Source organism: Colobus angolensis, unplaced genomic scaffold (genome assembly GCF_000951035.1).
Source record: "Colobus angolensis palliatus isolate OR3802 unplaced genomic scaffold, Cang.pa_1.0 Scaffold248, whole genome shotgun sequence".
Lineage (NCBI taxonomy): Eukaryota > Metazoa > Chordata > Mammalia > Primates > Cercopithecidae > Colobus > Colobus angolensis.
In genome coordinates, this window is record NW_012115688.1 from 295,937 (window position 1) to 313,224 (window position 17,288).

Sequence of the window (17,288 nt, forward strand, 5' to 3'; positions counted from 1 at the left end):
AGAAGCAGAAGCAGAAGCAGAAGCAGAAGGCTTCTAGTTCAGATCTGTCTCTCTGCAGAGCTCTACCTTGTTCTAGCTAGTCTCCACCTTCTTGGTGTTGCTAAGAGAAGCGGTTACTAAGAGGAGGCTATCCTGACTGACGGCTCATGCTGGTTTGAGGGTCCTTCTCTTATTCTGCAGGAAAAGATACAGAGACAATGGGAAACACCTCTACAGAGCTCGAGCTTGAGGATGTGAGTATCGATGAGCTTTCCTTTTCTTGGTAAGGGGTTTGGTCTTCAGCTCAATGTGTGTTTTTGCTGATTTTAGGGGGATTCTAAAGCAGCACTGGTTCATCTAGCTGGCAGTAGCCTCAGCCAAGGCCATGGTGAGTTTTCTTAGTGCTAATATATTTGTAGAGGGAGAATCACGGAAACCCTGGGAGTCACCATGACTGTTGTCATCTCCTCCTAGCATTAGGTAAAAGTTGAATCTGACCAGGTGTGGGAGCCCACCTCAACCCTCTTGAAACCATGAAAGAAATGGCCTCGGATAGTCTGATTCCAGATACAAATAATTAATTCATTACACTTGAGATAAGTGCTCCAAAGGAAACATAAAGTTACAGGTGCATAACAGGGGAACCTACCAAGTGTGGAAATATTAGTTAACTTTTCAGGGCTCAGTCTCCTCAGCTCCAAAATGGCAGCAGTGGGTGGGAGCTCAGACAATGTGAGCAAAGGAGAAAGGAAAACTCAGCCCCTGTGCTGAGTTAGTCTCCTTTTAATATTAGTAAAAGGTCCTTATGAAAACTAAATGGCATAATACACACACAATGCACTTAACATGGTGCACGGAAAATGAGGAAAGAGCAATACATATTCGCTCTTTAAAAGAACCGATTGGTTCCTGACCTGATGGAATTCACAGTTTAGCAATCAGCAGTTAAATACTGACTCATTATACTTCAGGAAGCTGGAGGAACAGCTGTCTAAGGAGGAAACTGAGGGGAAAGAGAGGCTGTCCCACTGTCAGTGAGTGTCCTAATCCCCGGAAGGGGTGAAGACCAATTGATGAATGTGAAGAAGATCATCTTCAGGCCGGGGCGATGGCTCACTCCTGTAATCCCAGCACTTTAGGAGGCTGAGATGGGTGGATCACCTGAGGTCAGGAGTTGAAGACCAGCCTGGCCAACACGGTGAAACCCCATCTCTACTAAAAACACAAAAAATTAGCCAGGCGTCGTGGCAGGCACCTGTAATCCCACCTACTCAGGAGGCTGAGGTAGGAGAATCACTTGAACCCGGGAGGCAGAGGTTGCAGTGAGCTGAGATTGCGCCACTGCACTCCAGCCTGGGTGACAGAGTGAGACTCCATCTAAAAAGAAAAAAACAAAAAAAAGAAAAGAATATCATCTTCAGTGCATCAGAAGATAACTAGGGTCTAACACTAGCATCCTGTTCTTCACAGAATTACAAAAACTCAAAGACACAGCCTCAGTCCCACAGAGTAGCTGATGGCCTCCAGGGTCAGCACAGGGTATAATGAACAGAATATTTCAACCACCTTGACAGTGGTCTCATGGTCACCACGGCAGGGCTGGCTGCTCACACATCTCCTCTTCAACTTTGCTGCATCACTTCCATTTCATTATCAAAATAGCAAATATGTCCAAGCCATGGGTTCAGCTCCAGCCTCAGAGTGCAGAGGCAGGCACATTTAAAACATATCCGCTTCATCTCATTATTTGATTCTGCTAAGAAAAAAAAAATAATTTGGGTGCAGCCAAAATGCACCCAAATTATTCCTTTATTACTGGGCCTCCGGTGATGGCTTTTCATCATCCCTTGCAATCTATCAAACCGAGAGAGCTATTCAGTGTGCTGCTGCAGGGAATTCCATCTCCAATATGACTGAAGATCTTAAGTCAAAATTATAGAAGGAACATTCATGCCAGTTTTCTCCCATATGGCACCCTGACTGGAAACGAATAGGTGACTTATTTTTTTGGTGCAGCCACAAGTCATGGGAAGGGACAGAGTTTGAAGGGTGGGCTTGATAGTAAACAAGCCAGGGCAAATTAGCAAAAGATAAGTCATACTGAAAGGAAAAATATACATAATCAAGTATAGTAAGTTCTCCCTCTAAACCAAGTCCAACAATGTCCCTGTTTCCTGTTATATTCTAAAATAATTGGTTATTTATTCAGTGCTCGGGGTTAACGGAGTGAGCTGCGTGATCTTTTCTTTGGGGACCATGTGGAGGGTGGAAGAGAAGATAGTGTTTCTTATGTGCAGCACTTTCGGGTTGAGATAGTGTGCCTCTGGTGATACTGCTTACCTGGGGACAGAAAAATGTAAATTCGTATATAAAAAAAGAAAAGACTCATTTACTGCCTCTTTCTCAACATGTATCTGCTGTCTTATCTGGAAACCATTGGCAAAAATACTGATAAGTGGGATGAGATTTCCAGACATTTTCCGTAATGAATTTGGAGCATATTGATATTTTCACAGGATACTGAGGCTCCGACACACTGAGACTGAGAACCAGGCTCCAATTCAATTTCAAGGGCATTTTGGCACTGCATTTTGTAGAATTCTTCTTTAGTTCTCCTGTTCTGCATTTATTATTGCAGTATTTGGGGGCTGGGAGTAGGGAATGAAGATCATGAGACTGTAAGAAGGATAAACAAGCTCTGGTGATTTAAATCCGGATTCTGCTAGTACTAACTACCCTTCTGACCTCACAGAAAATTACTGAACCCTCTCAAACCTCATCTGCAAGGAGATAACAATCTTTGCTTTGCAGGGCTATGGTGGAAGCTTAAAAAAGATAACTTCTCCATGGTTCTGATTATAGTCGGTGCTCAAATGTTCATTCCTCCCTAAGGGAGCACTTAGTTATGAGTAAGAGCCCTTGTACCTGATTTGCATTGGTTTTTCTGACTCCAAACTACTGCAATTTTGTGCAATTCACTTGCGCACAGGTTCTAAGTTTTTATAGATTGGTTCCTATTTGATTTGCCTTATAATAGTAGGAAGGGTCATACATCTTTTTACAAATTAAAAAAGGTTTTATTATGGAGAAGTTTGAACACATACGAAAGTAGTCAGTATAATAGAATAAGCCTTTTTGCCCATTTCCCTACTTCCAAAGCCATCAATCCATGGCCAGTTCTGTTCTACTTCTCAGGTACCTCCACTCTTTTAAGATCTTCTTCATCCAAAATGCTACTTTCCCAATCCCTGAAATAGTTAGGGATTAAAAATGATCACTTAAATGTACCAGTTAAGTGACTATCTGAAGGAGCCAAGTTATATAATAGAGAGTCCATTTCCTCCAAACTTCTGTGTTTTGTAGTTGCATTTTGAGCTGAAGATGATGAGAAAATGAGAGTTCTGGATATGGCAAGGGGCTATGCACACTTAGTTAGTCCAACACCAAATACTTTTGTTTAATAGCTGCATGACATGAATAAAGGGGGAGACAAGATTTGTCTTGCTCACTGCACCAGAATGCTTCCGGGAGCAACCAAGATAGTCCATAAGAAAGGCATGAGACCTTAATGACTATAAACATTGTCAATAGTCCAAATAAGAAGACAATAATAATAATGCATGCCATAGGTTATTTCAAACACTTCTTTCTGCATCATCTTTTGTTGTCTCAGTGGCTTCCAAATGAATATTACTCTTCAAGTGAGAGTCAAAACATTACCTCATATCCTTTCACGCTGTCCCCCAGAGCTTCAACAATCCCAGAGCACTCAAATCCTGGCACCAGGGGAGTCTTGGGAGGGTTGTCAATATTCCCTTGTCGCACCATCAAGTCAATGAAGTTTAATCCACTGTGAAAAGTAAACGTGAAAGGAGAGAAATTCAACATGAGATCCAAAAGAAAGCACCGACCTGGTTTTCTTTTCTTCCTTTTCTTCTCCTCCTTTCCTCCCTCCCTTCTTCACTCCTTCCTCTCTTTTTTTTTTTCTTTTTGGCAAAGTATCACTAAGAGTAATGCCACTTAGCTAGATGTCACCAATAAAGCAAAATTCAATTACCTCTATGCAGACAAGTAATACATTTGTGGCAATGAAAGCAGTAGTTGCAGAGTTTACACTGATTCAAGAGATGGCCCCTTTGTCTTCTCTCAGAACCTGTTTATGCTTACTCTAAAAACATATTGACTAGCCTGGCTATTAGAATTCCTAGTACTTAATCAAAGGTAAAAAATTTACCAGGAAGAGGTTATAAACAGACACATGGAAAGCAGCCAGACCCAATGGCAACCAGCCAGTGCCTGAGAAAAAGAAAGAAGACCTAACTAAAAAGGTCTCAAAACAACCAACCATCTCTCCTCAATCATCACGCACACTTACACCAGCACTGTGCATAAACAGCTCCCATAATAAAGAATATGAGCCATCAGGAGATTACATTATGTTCCACTGGAGGAGACGGGACTCAAAGAGAGATCAAAGGAACGCCCCAATAGACATGGAAATACTCGAGTGTTTCAAAAATCTAAGTTATTTCCAGATGAGAGATATTACTGGAAATTTCTGATTAACACATTACTTTTGGAATAAGAAAGTTATTAAAATATATCAAAGTCATCATAATGGAAAACCATACACTTGATTCCAATGATGCTATTAGCAATGCTCCTGGACTCTTTTTATTTTATCAGAACTACTCTTGGGAATTTCATTTAACACCCATTTGCTAATCACATGGGAAAACACATCTCATTAAACATGGATTTTTTCCCAACAGATGTGGTTGTAATGTACTTTTTTTTTTTTGAGACAGAGTGTTGCTCTTGTTGCCCAGGCTGGAGTGCAATGGCTCAATCTCGGCCCACTGCAACCGCCACCTCCCAGGTTCAAGCAATTCTCCTGCCTCAGCCTCCCGAGTAGCTGGGATTACAGGCGCCTGCCACCACGACCGACTATTTTTTGTATTTTTAACAGAGACAGGGTTTCACCGTATTGGCCAGACTGGTCTTGAACTCCTGACCTCAGGTGATCCACCCGCCTCGGCCTCCCAAAGGGCTGGGATTATAGGCGTGAGCTACTGCACCCAGCGTGTACTTTCTGTTTTTAGAAGACACCATCTTAGAAAGACTCAGAGTATAGAAAGTACACTCTTCAGTGTGACCCAACAGCCATTAGCATCCAACCACAGCTTCTTTTCCAAGCTAGATGACTTGAAATAGTTCTTTTTCTTTTTTTCTTTTTGAGATGGAGTTTCGCTTCACTCTTGTCACCCAGGCTGCAGTGCAATGGTGCGATTTTGACTCACTGCAACCTCCGCCTCCCGGGTTCAAGCAATTCTCCTGCCTCAGCCTCCCAAGTAGCTGGGATTACAGGTGCACATCAACATGCCTGGCTAATTTTTGTATTTTTAATAGAGATGGGGTTTCGCCAAGTTGGCCAGGCTAGTCTCGAACTCCTGACCTCAGGTGATCCTCCCACCTCGGCTTCCCAAAGTGCTGGGATTACAGGCATGATCCACTGTGCCTGGCCGACTTGAACTAGTTCTTAAGCACATCTTTCCTATTTCTTTCCTGATCTCTTTGGACCCAAGGAAGCATCTAACTCCACCTGTGTCCACTGGTCTCACTTATGAGTCCCATAGAAAGGGACTGAATAAAGGTGAGTAAAATGACTTCCTTGAAGTGTGGGCTCAAAACTCACCACCTTCTCAAAGTTTTCCCAACCACAAGTTAGAGAAGTTCACATACTATCCCAGCCGGTGCTTCTCTAAAGTGCACCCTCCTTGAAGGCAGTCGTATGCCTCATATTTCTCTGCTTCCAGTGTGCCTGGCATGTATCGGACCCAAAGAAATATAGTAGGGATTCAAGTAGCATCTGCTGAATGAAGAAATAGTCATGGATATTCAAAAATGTGTGCTGCCAGTTTGAATACTAATTCCTTTTAAAAAGCAGTCAAAGAATGTTTGGAGTAATGGATACGTTTCTGAATGATATGTGTAGACTCCCAAAGGTCCTACTTTAATGGTTAGCAGTTATCCAGGTCAGTTATTAACTGAAATGTTACCCAATAACATGGCCAATTCCTTAAGAGCTTGGGGAGCGTGGGGTACAAATCCCAGTTCCACCACTTCTACCTCTATAACCTGGGAAAAATTACTTAACTTCTCCATGCCTCAGTTTCCACATCTGTAAACTGGGAGTTATGGCAGTACCTACTTCACCGGGCTGTCATTGAAAACTAATGCACATAAAGCACTGACATGTGGTGCCAGGTACGTAGTCTGTATTCAATACATGTTAGCGTTGAAATTTGCATCTTCAGTTAAGAAGGCAGAAGTATGTGATGTATTTTAGGAAGACACTCATAAAAAAGGTTAAAAACACTTTCAGAACTGACATGGAAAAACTTCAGCTATCTCTGAACTTCACTTGTATAAAACGGCCAATTTTCTGACACAACCAAATAAATAAAACATCACTGTATAACAGTAAAGGAAATTTCTACATCCTGAATCAAGCACTCCATCTCATTTAATGTATATTTTAGCTCACGGTGTTTTTCTTTGCGTGAAAACCAATGATTTCCCAAGACCCTCTTGGAAAAATGCTGGAAGAAATTAGTTGCCATTTCTGCAAACATGGCAGCCCCCTGGAGAAGGCCTGCCTCATCTTTGACACTTACTACGCTGCTCAACTGGGCTGCCTGCATTCGCCATCCAGCATGAACTGGGCCCAGCGATGGTAAACTGAGAGTTAGCTACTTAAATTCTGGTGAGAAGAGCCTAACACTGACTTTTCAAAAGCCTGTAGCACCCTGTTTCCTCAATGAGGCATTAGGTGAGTCTGTCAGGTCATGGAGAATGCCCCCTATTTTTAGGATGTGGGTGTATTTTGGAGATGGAGACTAGGACAGGTCAGTATTGTTTATCTCCACACAAAGCGGATGTAAATAATTGTTAATAGAGTACTCCCAAGTGTTGGATCAGACCTGTTTCTCCTGATGTGGATATAGCTAGCTTTTGCTGAGGGTTTAGTTTGTGTCGAGAACTGTGCTAAGTGCTTGACTTTTGTTATTTAAGACTTATCAATACTCCTCCTATGAGGTATGAACTATCATACCAATTTTTCAGATCAGAAAACTGAGACCCAGAGAGCTTAAGTAACTTGCTTGCCATGACATCTTTTCAAAGTGTCAAAGTCAGGATTTGAATTCATGCCAAGTCTAGAACCTGACCCCTTAGGCAACACACTCTACCTCTTTATGGGGAACCTCTCTATGCCCGCCCTTGCACATACAAGAGCCATGTTTATAGCTCTTTATATCTTCCTCTTTGCAGAGAGTTGATTGCACCAATGTGGGCCCAATATTGGAGCAGTGGCCATTCATAATCTAGACAGGAACCTATTCCTTAAACTGAATAAATGAGCTGGTCCAAGCACTGGGTGTTCTCTGTAAAACTATGAATTGGGAAACACACATCAAGAGAACGACTTAGCAACAGAAAGGATGTAAAAAGACAGAAATGAGTGAGAGAGACCTAGTTGACCGGCGCTTTGGAGAAGCATACGTGGAAAAGCCAATAGATGGAAGAATTAAAAGAACAAACATGAAGAGCAACAGAGTCAACCCAACTCCCTGCACCAGGATGAGGCTTTGTAGACTTCCATTGCTGAGTTCCCTAGAATGAGCAGAGGTCCAGTCTCTGGGCTTGGGGAGGTCCAGCTCCATCACACTTCCTGCTCTCTGATTTCCACGAGTTCCTTCATTACTTCACACATGTGTTTATAGCAGAAGCTCTTTGTTTGGATTACCTGTGTGGTCCCTGTCACATGAAACCAAAAGATACAAACTCAAACGAATGCCATAATCAATCACTCCCAATCACCCATTGGGACAGACATTGTTGACTCTATTTTTTTTTTTTTCCTCAGACAAAACAAATAACTTTGTTTGTTTAGAGATAATAAGTTATTTGCCCAAGGCCACACAGATAGTAAATAGTGAAATCTATGAACTTAAAAACTTGAGTCTAATCCTTTTCTTTTTCCACCACAACAGAAAAACAAACAAACAAACAAACAAAAAAAAACCAGGGGCATGTCAATGCCCCTGTTTTGCACAGTTACAGTTTCCAGTATTCTCTAAGGTAATATGATTCTTAGTTAGAATGTTTTTGGGGGTGGCAATGCCTACACCTGATTACTCAGGCCCACAACGGGAGTAAAATTTTTATACAGCTCTTAAACATTTGAGATCGGTGCAAAAAAAAGAAATAGTGTTGGAAAGTGCCTGACATAAAGTTCTGCCAGATAATTCTATTTTTCTCAAAGATTGGTATAATTTTAATAAATAATATAAGACTGTCTCAGTTTTCTTCTCATACTAAATTATTAGTCAGAGGCTAAGTTTAAAGAGTTATTATTGAGACATAGCATCTTGAAGGAATGAAGATAGAAGTTTGAAAAGGAGACCCTGAAAAGCTCAAGACATAGAATGAGGGATCTGAAGACATGTGAGGGAAGATACAGGAAAATTGGGGGACAGTTCCTTAAAATAATAACACTTTCTTCTATTTGTATAGTACAGCACAGTTTGTCATGTGCTTTCATACACATCTCATTAAACTTCGTAACAAGCTGAGAAAAGCAAGAAGTGCAGATACCATTAATCCCATTAAATAGATGTGAACATTGAGCCTCAGATAAGAAAACTGACTTGTTAAAGGCAGCACAACAACACTGACAGCACATGACAGAGGCAGAGTTGAGACCTGAGTAAAGGTCTTCCAACTCCTTGCTTTTTGTGTATCCCATAACACCATGAAATCTCAAGTAAATCAAATGTTACTAAAATAAAGAATTTTAAGATTCAGGAAAGCCGGGGCATGGTGGCTCACGTCTGTAATCCCAGCACTTTGGGAGGCTGAGACAGGTGCAATACCTGAGGTAAGGGGTTCGAAATCAGCCTGGCCAACACAGTGAAACCCCATCTCTACTAAAAATACAAAAATTAGCCAGGCGTGGTGGTGCATGCCTATAGTCCCAGCTACTCAGGAGGCTGAGGCAGGAGAATCGCTTGAACTTGGAAGACAGTGAGTGGAGATCACTCCATTGTACTCCAGTCTGGGCGGCAGAGCGAGACTCCATGAAAAAAAAAAAAAAAAAGAGTCAGGGACAAGAAGACTGAAAGGAAGCAGTGAAAGGAAACAGATGCAGTGGCTTCGGTTTTAGTCTCTGTACTGCCATCAATTAGTGGTGGAGTTTGGCTGAGTCTCTGAAGCCTTCCCCAGCTCTCATACTCTGTTTGTTAGATGGTCCTTTATCCTGTGGGCTCTGTTTCAAACATTATCAAAATCAAAGCTTAGGTAGAGAGGGAGAGACACTTGGTGGTCTTGAGAAAAAAGACATTGACTTGTATGCCTAGACTCAGAGCTAAAAGCTAGCCTTGGCCCCTACACTTTCTTTTCTGTTATCTAGTAAGTGAGGAATATCACCCTGTAAAGTCGCCTGAGAGACATTTAGCTGCCTTTATTTTTATCCTACCAAAGTCAACAAACATTGCTCCCGTGATGATACCACTACATGTTAGGTATTAAGGGATGGAGCGTTTTAATCTCCATTTTGTGCAAAAGGGAGGTGAGGCCAAGAGAGAATAAAGTACCTTGTCCAAGGTTATATAGTTGGTACCAGAACTGCGAATATGAGCCCTTTTTATACGACTGCCAAGTTTGAGTTCTGACCGCCAGGCTGTCATTGCGTGATCTATAAACCATGGTAGGCGTCTATGTCTTCTTGTCCCCAAAGCTTATCGTTCGGAATATTTTTTTGGATATGCTAACAATATCAAATGAAGACACATTTGATTTCTTAAAAGATATCACTAAGTGGATGACAAAAGAATCAGCCCAGCTATAGTTTATTAATTTTCCCATTTGAGGTGAAAAGTGACTCCAAAGAAGGAGTTTAGCAAAGAAGATACAGGTAGCATGGAGATGCTCCTTTGTCTTCTACTCTCCTGGTGAAAGGAAGGCAGGGGTTGCTCATATGAAAAGATCTTAGGCCTCTTGCTATCCTGTTCCTTCCTCAGATTGTCAGTATCCTCAGCACCAATCATGAAAATCCAAATAGCGTCAGATCAGTAAACAAATCTCCCTCTTCCGAAACCTGCTTCTCTATTGATGCAGATTATAGAGCCCCATCCTATATTTTCATATTACACTCAATAGAAATCCCAAGTCTTGCTCTGTCATTAGCTCAATTAAGAGATAGACTGCCAAAGAATCTTCAGAAACCAACTGTTTTATTAGGTTGGTGCAGAAGTAATTGTGATTTGTGCCATTACTTTTAATACTTACTGTAGGGATTTTGTTAAGTATGTAATTTGCTACAATATATATTCACGACTTTATGAAGACAGTATTTTTTCCTCAACTCTCAGCACAAGGATTGGCTTTATGGATCTTACAGGCTCAGTACAGTACATACATTGGTTATGTTTATTTCTTTGCATTGGCTGTTAGGAAGCTCTGAGCCAAATTGATCACATTCATTCTCTATATCACTTTTGTTGTTGTTGTTTTTGAGACAGAGTCTAGCTCTGTCACCCAGGCTGGAGTGCAGTGGCGTGAACATGGCTCACTGTAGTCTTGACCTCCTGGGCTCAGGTCATGCTCCCACTTTGGCTTCCCAAAGTACTGGGAAGTGTGGGAAGTGCTGGGCCACCGTGCCTGGCCTCTATTTCATCTTAATACTCAACTTCATCCTAATCTCTGAGTACTCTGGAGTTTCTACTTTTTAAATCCTTACACTCCATTACCAGTATTACTAGTATTGTGAATGGTTCTCAAACTTTATTGTTCATCAGAATTTCCAGGAGGGCTGGTTAAAACACAGATTGTTGGACCCCACCTCTGAGTTCTGGACTCAAGTAGGTCTGGGGTGAGGTCTTCAGTTTTTCATTTCTAAGTTTCTAAGTAATGCTGATGCTGCTGATCTGGGAACCACACTTAGAGAATCACTGATTTTTTTTTTTTTTAATTTTTTTTAAAGCTAATTCAAGTCTTTTTCTAAGTGAGACAGAGTAAAAATTAAATGGTTAAATAGAAAGTAGATGCAAGTTCTCACTGTCCTCCAGGGCAGTTGAATTTCTGATCTTAGTCCAGAGGATTATAGTTATCCTTGCTAGATTTGGTGTTATTAGATTAAGTTCATCATTCTCATTTGTCTATCTCTTTCTTGAATCTTAATTCTTTCATAAAAAAAATTAATTCTCTCTCCTGAATTTGTATCCTGTGAAAATGTGGTTATCATGACACAAGCTTCTACGTCCAAGTTGCTGGTAAAAATATCAGACAGGCTGCCCCGTTCCTGGTTACTAAGGATGTTTGTGAAGACCATGAAGGATGTCATGGAGGAAATTTAAAACACAAGACTAGCTGACATCCTTTCTTCAAATCTGGAGCTCTCATGATTCTATGAAATAGCTCCAAGACACCTTGAAGTCATGTGTAGTAAACTCGATAAAGACTATGAACCCTCTCTCTTTGTGAGCAATGGCAGTAGATCCCCTCCCTCCACCCATAGCTGCAATTGCTGAGAAGAGGGGGTGAGCCTTGAATACTTTTTTAAATGCAAGTCAGGATCATCATGACATTTATTTTTTTCTGAATGTGCACATCCTGGCCCCAGCTCTGAGAGTCTCTTTAGTGAAAGCACATAGTCTCATGTGCTGTTAGGGTTGCAAAGGACCACTTGAGTACCCCAATGTCAGTTGTTCCCATGGAAAAAAAATGATCAAAAAAGGATGGACTCTTTCTCAGAGGGCTCTACTTCCTATAGGGCTTTGTGACTGCTGGAGGCATCCCCAAGAAGCTAACAGAAATCTGACCATTCTAATTTATCTGATGATGGAGGACGGGAAGGAAAAGAATTGATTTGTGGCTAGTAATTGTAATAGGAAACTTTCATGGGGTGCTTGCTATGTGTCAGGCATAGTGTTGAGTGTCATTTTATTTTTTACAACAATGATAAACGATGCTAAGAGATCAACAATATTACCCCCATTTTACAGAGAACAATAACCAAGGCACACTGAGGTTTACAAAATGTTGGTTTTACCTGGCTTACATTGCTTGCGAAAGCAAACGATGTAAATCCAGGGCCTGTGCTCTTGACTAACATACTTGGTTCTCCTAGAGAAAAATCATCGCTCAGTTTTCCCAGTTACAAAGACAAGACCTTTCCACTCAACTAGCACATTGAGCACTCACTGTATACTATGCCGTATACTAGGTAGTAGATGCCCAAAGTTAACAAGGGGGTCCAAATTCTCATGGGGAAACAGAATCATAAAAACTGATCACGGCCGGGTGCGATGGCTCACACCTGTAATCTCAGCACTTTGGGAGGCTGAGGCGGGTGGATCACCTGAGGTTGGGAGTTCAAGACCAGCCTGACCAACATGGGAAAACACCATCTCTACTGAAAACACAAAATATTAGCCAGGTGTGGTGGCACATGCCTGTAATCCCAGCTACGCGGGGAGGCTGAGGCAGGAGAATTGCTTGAACCCGGTGGGTAGAGGTTGCAGTGAGCCAAGATCGCACCATTGCACTCCAGCCTGGGCAATAAGAGTGAAACTCCGTCAAAAAAAAAAAAAAAACCGACCACAATGCAATGATGAGTGGTCTTCTAGAGCAATGGTCCCAAACTTTTTGGCACCAGGGACCAGTTTAACAGAAGACTTTTTTTTCCATGGAACAGGGGTAGAGGGATGGTTTCCGGATGATTCAAGCACATGACATTTACTGTGCATTGTATTTCTATTATTATTATTACACTGTAATACATAATGAAATAATTATACAACTCAGCATAATGTAGAATCAAGTGGGAACCCTGAGGTGGTTTTTCTGCAACTTGATGGTCACATCTCGGGGTGACGGGAGATAGTGACAGATCATCGGGCATTAGATTTTCATAAGAAGTGCACAACCAGCTGGGTGCAGTGGTTCATGCCTGTAATCCCAGCACTTTGGGAGGCTGAGGCAGGCGGATCACAAGGTCAGGAGATTGAGACCATCGTGGCTAACACAGTGAAACCCTGTCTCTACTAAAAATACAAAAAATTAGCCGGGTGTGGTCGTGGGTGCCTGTAGTCCTAGCTACTTGGGAGTCTGAGGCAGGAGGATGTGTGAACCTGGGAGGCAGAGCTTGCAGTGAGCCGAGATAGCACCACTGCACTCCAGCCTGGAAGACAGCGAGACTCCGTCTCAAAACAAAACAAAACAAAACAAAAAAAACAACCTAGATCACTCACATGCGCAGCTCACAATAGGGTTCATGCTCCTATAAGACCAGTACTGGTCTGTGGCCCGGGGACCCCTGTTCTAGAGTGTAGGCAAAGTGCTCATATAGCCACCAGGGCACATGCTAATGTACAATATAACCATGAAGTCAAAACATCAACCTCCAGAAAGTTCTCCCCAAAGAATTATTCCAAGTAGTCCTCTGCAATCACCAAAGCTAAGTTTAGATCTTTAGCGTTAGCTTTCTGGCTCCTCCTCAAGTGGGTTGCTTGACTTTGGGCCTTAGTTTTTCCATCTCAACAATGGGATAGTAACATACCCACCTTATGGGCTATTGTGTGGACTGCATGTGACAGTATATGTAAAACAGAGTACCTCGTACACAGTAAATGCTCAATAAATATGAGCTGCTATCCGCATCACTGTCATCACTAGGACACAAAGAAAATGCCATAGGTCAGGTTCCCTTGGGAAACAGACTCCGAGACTGAGATCTGCAGCAAGAGGTCTGATAGGGAGTGTTCTAGAAGACAACTCCTGGATGGGCAGGAGGGAAGCTGGACTGGGGACGGGGAGAAGTTGAACTCTGATATATCAGTAAAGTGGTCTCAGTTCATCCTTGCAACGTTCCAGACATAGCATGGTTCCTTGGGTAATACTGAATCAAGGCAAGGGAACTGAGCCTTTGCACCCCTGAATTGACCAGTCAGGAATGAGGGCTGCCCCCAGGGAGGGGGTGCAGCCTTGGAGAAAGAGACTTCCTTTGGCTGAGAACAATTCCTCAGAAGAAACTAGCTGTGAGCTGTCAGCTGCCATCACTCCTGGTAGCTGGGGAGTGAGCACTGAGATTCTAAAAGGATGCTTTGGGGTGGTGCACACCAGCACTCACTATGAGGAGAGTGGTGTGATCTCCCCTTTCAGGGTTTATTCCCTTGTGATCACAGAGCAGCTGTCACTGATAGTGAATTTTTATGAGGCTCCTTTGCACAGCGGTCCCTGAGGAGGAAAGATCTAGTGGTTCTTATAACAAATGGTGCAAAGGCAGGAAAGAGAAGGATCTTTAAATGAAAACCTGAAAGAATGAGAGGAGGAGAAAGAACCTGCTGGGATCAGGTGCTTCTCACAGAAAGCGTCCCTTATGAATGGGCATGCCCCTTGCTCCCATTCTCTCAGCCCCTCTCTGGCCCCACCCCGCCTTCCCATGGAAGGGAGAAGACAGCACAGAGTGGCCACGGCTTGATTTCTCCCTGGAGCCACCAAGGACTAGCGTCCCCATGGAGAAACAGTCCATTTTTGCTATGACATGACAGCTGTTTCCTAAGGTATGGCTGCTGATAAAAGTAATGTTTAATAAAAACAGTTGTTTCCATAGAAAAAAAAGAAGTGAAGATTAGAAAAATAAAGAGATCAGGCCGGGCACGGTGGCTCACGCCTGTAATCCCAGCACTTTGGGAGGCCGAGGTGGGCAGATCACGAGGTCAGGAAATCGAGACCATCCTGGCTAACACGGTGAAACCCCATCTCTACTAAAAACACAAAAAATTAGCCGAGCGTGGTGGTGGGCGCCTGTAGTTCCAGCTACTCAGGAGGCTGAGGCAGGAGAATGGTGTGAACCCGGGAGGCAGAGCTTGCAGTGAGCCGAGATCGTGCCACTGCACTCCAGCCTGGGAGACAGAGCAAGACTCTGCCTCAAAAAAAAAAGAAAAAGATAAAGAAAGAGATGAAGGAACTTAAAAAGGGGGCAGAGGCTAGGGGCGGTGACTCACACCTGTAATCCCAGCACTTTGGGAGGCCAAGGCGGTCAAATCACTTGAGGTCAGGAGTTCGAGACCAGCCTGGCCAACATGGTGAAACCCTGTCTCTACTAAAAATACAAAAATTGGCCGGGGGCGGTGACTCACACCTGTAATCCCAGCACTTTGGGAGGCCAAGGCGGTCAAATCACTTGAGGTCAGGAGTTCGAGACCAGCCTGTCCAACTTGGTGAACTTTCGACTCTACTGAAAATACAAAAATTAGCTAAGTGTGGTGGCTCATGCTTGTAATCCCAGCTACTCAGGAGGCTGAGGCAGGAGAATTGGTTGAACCTGGGAGGCAGAGGATGCAGTGAGCCAAGATCTTTCCATTGCACTCCAGCCTGGGCAACAGGGCAAGACTCTGTCAAAAAAAAAAAAAAAAAAGGCAGAGACTAAGGAAACAATAACAGAAAAAGGAACAAACAGATAAATACACGCAGGATTGGTAAACTGCTTGAGGAAAATATATGAAAAAACCACACTTCAGGGCTTTCTATGTATCTGTGGGAAGTCAGAGATAACAACAGTGGCAGAGAGGCAGGCATCAGATAAAACACCATCAAATTCTCAACAGGAAGCTTTTACCAGCCCTCTGCCTGGGAACCTTAACCAGCACTGCATTTGTGGCAGCCTTTGCTAGCTCTGGGCAGAGCCAAGCGGACCTCAAGCGAGGCTTTGTGCCAAGCAGGCGCAGCAAGGGAAGGTGCTCTCTTTGCTTATTCTGCTCTCGTATTGCTGATAATATGTTCATCAAAGTACTTAACTCCCAATCCATGAGGGGTCAAAGAAGCAGATGTTTGATTCATTTTCTCATTGCCCCAGAACTGAAGCTTTTGTTTTTGTTTCTTAATCTCAATTGAAAACTTGAAAATGCCTAAGAAAATAGGCATTGATCTCAGAAGATCTTGGGCATAAATCTTCTTTTTTCTTTTTTGATTTGCTCAAGCGCCAGTTTTGTTATCTCAAGACTGTGAGAACAGACTGACACAAATTTGCTGGAGAAGAAAAAGCTCACAGTGACCAAAGCAAGGACGCTGTTTATGCAAATCTCAGGTGGCAGCTCTAATTTGAGAATAGCCAGAATTGTCTCGGAGAGGTCTTAGGATTCACCTGAAGAATCCACCTGTGTTCAATCAGAGGCTGGAAAAGGTACACTGGGATGCTCAGACTCCCCTCCCACACTGCTGGCCCGTGGCTCTTGACACCAGTCCTCTTGGTGACCAGTTCCACATAACCCTGTCCACCCTCTCTAACCACTATTTTAAGATAAACAAGCCACTGCAGCCATGGGAGACATACGGAGTGTTCCGACCCATCTGATTTTATTCATAATCTACCACTTTACATTAGTAGTGCTGTTGTTGCCCCACTGAGATCCCTTTCTCCATAACGTATGCTGGGAGAAAAAGGTTCTCTTTGCGCTGGGACTTGCTAAATTTGTACACGGCTGCTGGAGCTGAAGACCACCACCTTTTCCAGCCTCAAGAAGGAAGCTCATTGTAGCAGAAGCACAAGATGCTAACTCATGAGGAGAGAGAGGATAAAAGATGGAAGGGACAGGAGAGGGGAAAGCCCAGAATCCCAGGGACAAACTCATCACGATGGCCAGCATGGCTGAAATAAGGACAGACAGGAGGGAGGAAGTGACTTGGCAGTGATGATGAGGGTAATATAGCTTGGGGATACAGTTGTACGAGTTCTTTGTTTCTTCTGTGTCTGAGAAAAGAAATATATTCAGATCATATGTCCAAATTGGTATTCAAAACACACCTCAGTAGTATTTCCAACATAGAACAAAATGGCCAAGGAGACACATTGAGAATCTAAATGTCTAGAGCCAGTTTTCAGTAGAAATAGAAAAGCCGGGTCCGAAAGTATCCAAAACAAGCACTCCTGGATGCTGAGACTAACTCTTTTGACCTTGAGTCCTGGAGTTATTTACTCTCAGCACCTCCTCAGGACACAGCAGGAGGTATTTATTCCTAAGGTCCCTGGAAAGGTTAACATCTTTATGCTCCACGTTTGATGTTGACCAAGGCATTGACTTCAAACAGGTGCTCGGCAGTGACTGGTTGCACAGAACATTTAATGTCCTTCAATTTATTTTTTATTTTATTTATTTATTTTTTTGAGACGGAGTCTCGCTCTGTTGCCGGGGCTGGAGTGCAGTGGCCGGATCTCAGCTCACTGCAAGCTCCGCCTCCCGGGTTTA

General features: G+C 42.9%; 1 protein-coding gene across 1 annotated transcript in view; it reads right to left on the minus strand.

The window, feature by feature from the left end:
* VAT1L (vesicle amine transport 1-like) overlaps positions 1–17,288 on the minus strand; it is a 191,442-nt gene that overhangs the window by 158,322 nt on the left and 15,832 nt on the right. The window contains exon 2 of the mRNA XM_011945975.1: positions 3,700–3,829. Within this exon, the coding sequence (XP_011801365.1) occupies positions 3,700–3,829 (130 nt within the window). The remainder of the gene's footprint in view (positions 1–3,699; positions 3,830–17,288) is intronic.